Source organism: Haliaeetus leucocephalus, unplaced genomic scaffold, assembly GCF_000737465.1.
Source record: "Haliaeetus leucocephalus isolate CR32 unplaced genomic scaffold, Haliaeetus_leucocephalus-4.0 Scaffold0, whole genome shotgun sequence".
Classification (NCBI taxonomy): Eukaryota; Metazoa; Chordata; class Aves; order Accipitriformes; family Accipitridae; genus Haliaeetus; species Haliaeetus leucocephalus.
Genome location: NW_010972436.1, coordinates 294,389 through 301,209, shown reverse-complemented (window position 1 = coordinate 301,209; position 6,821 = coordinate 294,389). Strand labels below are relative to the sequence as shown.

At 47.9% G+C, this 6,821-nt stretch overlaps 2 protein-coding genes across 2 annotated transcripts in view; one reads left to right on the top strand and one right to left on the bottom strand.

The window, feature by feature from the left end:
* Window positions 1-2,467, top strand: part of SMDT1 (single-pass membrane protein with aspartate-rich tail 1) — a 2,957-nt gene extending 490 nt beyond the window's left edge. Inside the window, exons 2-4 of the mRNA XM_010562273.1 lie at window positions 7-128; window positions 643-783; window positions 2,189-2,467. Coding sequence (XP_010560575.1) covers window positions 7-128; window positions 643-780 — 260 coding nt within the window. The 3' untranslated portion in view covers window positions 781-783; window positions 2,189-2,467. The remainder of the gene's footprint in view (window positions 1-6; window positions 129-642; window positions 784-2,188) is intronic.
* Window positions 2,468-4,458: 1,991 nt separating this feature from the next.
* Window positions 4,459-6,821, bottom strand: part of NDUFA6 (NADH dehydrogenase (ubiquinone) 1 alpha subcomplex, 6, 14kDa) — a 2,835-nt gene continuing 472 nt past the window's right edge. The window contains exons 2-4 of the mRNA XM_010562260.1: window positions 6,668-6,809; window positions 6,005-6,120; window positions 4,459-4,651 (exon numbers count right to left, since the gene is read on the bottom strand). Of these exons, the coding sequence (XP_010560562.1) occupies window positions 4,520-4,651; window positions 6,005-6,120; window positions 6,668-6,809 (390 nt within the window). The 3' untranslated portion in view covers window positions 4,459-4,519. The remainder of the gene's footprint in view (window positions 4,652-6,004; window positions 6,121-6,667; window positions 6,810-6,821) is intronic.

Below are 6,821 nucleotides of genomic sequence, written 5' to 3'. Positions count from 1 at the left end.
CGGCAGCCGCGGCTTACTCGGGGCGAGCGGGCTGGGGCGGGCCGCACCGCGGCCCGGCCGCGCCGCTTGCGCCCTCCCGGAGCGCCACCGTCACCCGCAGCGGCGCCATTTTGCCCAAGCCGGTTAAGGTGAGCGAGGGGCGAGCCGGTGGGGGCGGCAGCCAATCGCGGCGTGACGGATGGCAGCGGTGGCCAATCGGTGTGTGCGCAGCTGCTGCGGGCGGGGCGGCGGGAGCGAGTGACAGGTTCTAGGCTAATGAGCGGGGCGGCTGTGGGCGGGGCGGGGGTGCGGAAGCGCCCGCTCGCGGGAGGGCGGCGGGCCCCGGGCGGCCTGTTTCCCGCCGAGCCGGCGGCGGTCGCTGCGCCGTGAGGAGGAGACGAGCGCCCGCCTGTACGCCGCCGTTTCTCACCGGCAGCCGCTCTCCCTGCCTAAGCCGCTGGTGTTCCCTGTCCCGAGCCCCCCGCGGGTTCCTCCTCTCCCGGTGCCGGAGTTTCTGTACAACAGAGTGCGATGCGGTGGCCGGGGGTTTGGCAGGAGGGAGGGCAAAACGTGCTTGCCGCTGCGCGCCTGTGGAGGCCGGGAGGGAGTACGTGGGTTCAGCCAAGTGCAGCTTGCTGGTAAAGATCAGTCTGTTCCTCGCAGACGCCCTTCGGCCTCCTCAGAGTATTCAGCGTTGTGATCCCCTTCCTGTACGTTGGGACTCAGATCAGTAAGAACTTCGCAGCCCTACTTGAAGAACATGACATCTTTGTCCCAGAGGATGACGACGACGATGATTAAAGGGTATGTCATTAACGTTGCCAGCAATCTTAATTATTTGTGCTTCCTGTTTGGCTTGGGGCAGGGAGGAGAATCTCAGACTAGGAAATACAGACAGCAACAGCTTGAAAGGCGTGTTTGCAGTTAAACATGCAGATATGGTATTGCTTCTGGCTATGAACTCTTCTGCTTTTTTATACCAAAGTAGGCCAGACTGGTGTATGAATGTGTAAATCTCCACAACACGCGTTCGTTAAGACATCAGAATAAACTGATGGTGTTCTAGATCTTGTAATTTGAATCAGAAATAAACTGTAGTCAGTGAGGGTCTATACTGCAGACAGAAAAGAGGGACTTCAGCGGTACTACGTTATGCATCCGAAGAAGGCCAACAAAGCCAGTGAAGGGTCTGGAGCACAAGTCTTATGAGGAGCAGCTGAGGGAACTGGGGCTGTTTAGCCTGGAGAAAAGGAGGCTCGGGGGAGACCTTACCGCTGTCTACAACTATCTGAAAGGAGGTTGTAGCGACGTGGGGGTCAGCCTCTTTTCCCAAGTAGCAAGCAATAGGACAAGAGGAAATGGCCTCAAGTTGTGCCAGGGGAGGTTTAGATTGCATATTAGGAAAAATTTCTTCACTAAAAGGGCTATCAAGCATTGGAACAGGCTGGCCAGGGAAGTGGTTGAGTCACCATCCCTGAAGGTCTTTAAAAGACATGTAGACGTGGTGCTTAGGGACAAGGTTTTGTGGTGGACTTGGCAGTGTAGGGTTAACAGCTGGACTCAATGATCTTGAGCGTCTTTTCCAACCTAAAAGATTCTATGATTCTATTCTACATGTTTACCTGTTTAAAAGTCTTCTGCTAACTCACAGAATGACTATTTTAAAAGAGAATCACTTATTGGTATGAAATTCTGATACAGAGGTGGACAATTTAAGAGAATTCCAGAACCTGTCAGAACAAACAGTCTGGTGTTACAACACTGACTGCTGGAGTAGTTGGACCGGTCAGACTCATTGGGTAAAGGAAGAGCAGAAATAATTCACCTTTATCTGGAGTACACTACACTACGCTTTCCACCATTTTATGTTACTCTGTTTGGCTTGCCCTTGTGTAAAGATTTGTGTTTGGGTGTATTTGATTCTTTATAGACTAAAGAAGCTGTTTTAAAGACGTTGTTGTAAATAGTGTTGTTGTAAATAGTGTTGCTTTATAATCAGTTTGGTAGATGTATTCCATTTGATAAAGGGATTTTCCAGCATGCACTGTGCAGCTAAAAACAAGGAATTAAAAGACTGAAGACTGCAATGGCCTGTTAGAAACTCCTTTTATGTAAACCCCCATTGTGTGTGGTTCGGGGGGAGGGTATGGACTGGAGCTGAGTACAGTGTATCTATCTGAAGAGTAACGGCTTATTATTCTATTTGCAGAACCATAATGGAAGAACAGAAGGGAGAAAACCATTGACAAAGCAATGATTCCAACATGTCACCTGTGTTTTGTCCTTCCTGAATGGGACAGGGGGCTCTGTATCTCCTTTGCCAGTGAGTGTCCTGCGCATGTCTATATGACGGAAATCTGTAGATCAGGGTTGAAGGAAGTGCTTGATAGGCTCTGCATCCTTGCACCCACACGCTCTCCTCATCAAAGACTGCTTGGGATTCCTTTTATTAGCAATATGGGAAACACTTAATTAAAGATAAAGAGATTGAGATGTATGAGTTTGGTCTCATCTTCTTATAGATGATGTGCCTATGTCCTAGCATTTCTGTCTTAACCTTTCTACTGCCGTACATCTGTTCCAGTAAGGAGGCGCTCTTCCTATTTATTTCCTCCTATTAGTACTGAATTACAGAAAGGACTTATCTACAGTACATTTCAGGAATCCTCGAGGAAGCAGCAGCCCCATTAAAAGAATGGAGTGCATATTGACACTGGCACCGCAGTTCAGATAACACTGATTTACAACCTAGTAGGTCTATCTCATGGAGACTATATCATTAATTTCATCTCATGGAGGATTAAATACAGTATTATCATCGCAGAGTTAAAAGTTTTGAGTAGTTTTGGTAGAAGGTTAAGATCATGAGAGGCAAACTAACTCACCGATGTGTTTTATAGCATTTAATCTCTGAACACTCCGGCTCCAAGTACCTAGTATTTTCTAGGTGGTTCAGTAGTTTCTTCTGTATAAACCCTAATATATTTATTTTCTCAACTGTATATGAACTTCAACTCTTCTTTACATAGAAGTGTTTACTATTGCAATTAAATCTTTGTATAATAGACTTAAAAGGTTTTCTCTACTGCTGGGGCATGCGTAGAGTACCTTCAGTCACATCAGAGCAGCTGTTTTCTCAAATACCTTGACAGGTTAGTCAATATTTTTTTTTTTTTTAAGCCAGCATTGCCCTGGTGTCTCATGGTTTCTGGTCACTAGAGCTGGCCTCTTCTCTTGACTGCCCACTTTCCCCTTCAGTATTCACATAGCTGTTAAAGAGTTTCTTTTAATGTTGCACACATTAGCACAGCATATAGTTCAAACAGCCACATTTGCTCCCTTATTATTTGACACTGCTTTTGATGTTTGCTCTGTAACTCTCCAGCATAGCTACTGAGAGCAAAGGGAGCCTGCAATCCAAGTAGCCCCAAAAGCTGTAGCTGAATGCAGCTGGCAGGTTCTTGAGTCACTCTATATCTGAGTTGCCCCCTCCTTCCCCAAAGCTGCCTGAGAAGGGGTTGCTCCAGCTCATCTGCTCTTGGGAGCCAAACATGTCCCTACTCATGTTTTCTATACTACCAAATTCCTTATCACTGCTTTATTCCACCATATCTCCTGGCCCTTCCTGACAGTGTCAACCCTGTCCTTAAAAACATCCCACCCCCAAAGCCCCTACCTACACATACGTACACATAACCTGAGGAGTGCTGCTTTACAGTCCTCATATGGGGAAGAAAGCCCCAGTATTTAGGCAAGGATAAAAAGAACTTTGAGCATACTACAAAGATTCAATGCTGATCACACACGAGGGAAGATCCAGCACCAAGTTACCTACTGAAAACCCATTCTGACTGACCCTTCCCAAAAGGGAGCTAGTATTCCTGATTCAGTTAAGGAGGTGATGGTAGGACACCATCTGCTAGGCATCAGAAGCTCTTACAGAGCCTCCCTATTCTAGACAACAGTACAAAAAATATTTTTCCAGGTATTTCATTTTACAGCAGGGTAATGGACTCTCCTGGTCTTTTTACTGCACAAAGAGCTTTATTTGCCTATTGGATCTTACACCATTCTCTGTGAGGAAGTAAACAGAGACTAGTGTCCAAGTAAAAAACACAGGATCAACAATGTCATGCCATGAAATTGCAAAACACTGCATGAATACAGATGGGCTTCAAGCACAAGAATATTTCTGCAACTACACTGGCTTCTCTGAAGCCCCACTCTTTCTTCCACAGACCTAACACCTACGCACAGGGCTGCAGGCTAAGCAGAAAGCGCCACAGCCAGGTTGCGTTGTGGTTATTCAGCTGACGCTCCAGGGCAAATGATGGGATAAACTCCATCCACTGAAGACATACATTGGCAAAACTAGGAAATCACAGCTCTTAATATAGATCATAACAACTTGTACACACTCTGGATTCAGAGTTAGTCATTATGCTCCTAATGTGCTATATGATCTTTCTGTACAGATTTTTTTTTCTACTATATAGAACTTTATTTGTAATATAAGGCAGAAAGACACAGAGTCAATCTCTCAGGGATCGTGGCCCGCATAGAATTTGGACAGAAAGTCTTTAGGTCGTGGGGTCTCCGTCTCATGGAAATACCTCATGATGTGTGTCCTCTGCTTCCATACCTGAATGGTTTCTTGAAGATCCATTTTTCCCTGCACAGAGACAGAAGAATTTTAGACCAGTTCTCAGTTAGAGCCCGAATCTAACTATACAGCCCTATGAAAGTTATTTGAATGCACTTAGAAACACCCTTAAGACAGCTGCATCAACAGTTCTGTACTTCTAAAGACTGCTTGCATGGCCTGAACTGTGACACAAACATATATACTGTTCCTGCCTTGTGACTTCATTGCTGCATGTCCTATATTAACAAGTTGCTTGTCTCTGCAGCACAGCTTCCCAGCCCTGAGGAATAGGCAAGGGACCCTGCCCCATTCTTAGAACCTGCCTTGTTTCTCTCATGACCAGCACCCCCATAAAATTCTACATAACATTCCTAACTTCCATGTGCCTCTATTTAATTTTTTTTTTTTTAATAGCGGCAAGTTAGCAGCAATTTTACTTAGTTTTACAGCTAAGTGCTTTGCACCAATATCACCACAACAGAGATATTAAACATAATTTCTTCGTGATGCTCCAGACTATGAGTTATTGTACTAGTTTCGGAGTATGGCAGCACAGGGCAAAATGAGACTGCCTGGAATTGTGACCTACCGTGTTATCTAGGATTCTGTTTCCAGATTATTTTCATCATGTAAAAGACAGACTAACTGTCTTGAAATGCAAGAAATACAACAGGTGAGCACACCAGGCCTTGGCTGGAAGCTTTCTAATGCACTAGAACTGCAGAGGTCAGTTATTGTTGCTCAGACCCATTCTGAAGCCTTGCCCCACTCTTGGTATGCTGATTACTGCTTTGAATCAGACAGGTCTCTCAGGCCTGAGGCATAACCAGATGTGTTAGAGCTGGGGCATTTTGCCACCCAAAGCCAGCCTCCCCCCAAGTACTGGCCCTCTAATGTATGTTTCAGAATCAGTGAAGAAAACCACATCCCAATCTAAGGGAGAACTGTAGGGAGCAGAAAGACAATTTTTAACAGTGAACTAGCTAGCAGCATCTTTTTCCCCTTTCTTTGATTGCCATTGTTTTCTAAAAAAAAAAGCAACAACAAACTTGGTATTTAAGCTACTGTTTTGCTTGCCATAGACTTCCTCTTTTAAACATGCGCAAACTGGAAGAGCCAGTACACCAAGTGACAGAAATCCATATTCTAGCAACTCTGACGTAGGTGAGTTAAGACCCTACTCCTCTGCACGCAGAAGCAGCTTGATCCCTTATCAACAGGTTTGCTGACAGGGATAAACCAACCTGGATTGCAAGAGACAACTCCTCCATAGCGCAAGCCGAAATAAAAAACTATCCCTCTCCTCCATCACACTCACCACCAATTACCCGCTCTCACATTGTCTGCAGCTTCAACAAAACACGAGTAACTTGTCTGTACCTTAATAACCAGCATGTCTATCACCCGTGGATCTGTAACGTGGGCGTTCTTCATGAACATCTCCCGCACCTTGTTGCGCCCCTGTTTCACTGTGATGTCCAGCTGGTATAGGTGTACTACGAAAAACAGACACCCACAGAGGTCACCTTTACTGCTTTTCGTTTTTTCCACGGACAATGTGCAGCTCAACGCCACAACACGCTGCACAGTCGTCTGTTCTTGCAGCCCCTGCCAGCTTCACTGACGTGACTGACTGAAAGCGAGTGAACCCCACAGCCGCGGTGCGGTTTTACGGGGCAGGCAATCCTGTCACACGCCCCCGTTCTGCGAAATTAAGGCTAGATTTCTCCTCTGCTTAGCTCGGAAAGCCAAGTGGCAGGAAAGGCCCGAGGAGGCCGGGGTTCCGCCTCCCGGGGGGCGGCGGGCCTGTGCTGCACTGGGGAGCCGCCGCAGCCGCTGGACGGCCCCCAGCAACCGCGTCCACCGGCCCCGGGGCAGTGGCGGGGGGAGGCAGGACACACACAGACACATCCCCCCCCCCGCCCCGGGGTGACCGGCACCCCCCGACGGGCCCTTTAAGAACCCAACGGCTGCGGGGTGGCCATTACGACCTTGAGCTCACGCTCCCGCCTGCGCATGCGTGGCGGGCTCCGCGCCCCTCACCCGCGTTGGGCACCTCCCGGTACCAGGCCCGGTACAGCTCCCTCACGCGCCGCTTCGCCTCGCCCAGGTCCCGGCTGAAGATCGGCTTCACCGCGGCAGACACCGCTCCTTTGCCCGCTACCGCCCTCTTGGGGCCGCCAACCCCCGTACGGGC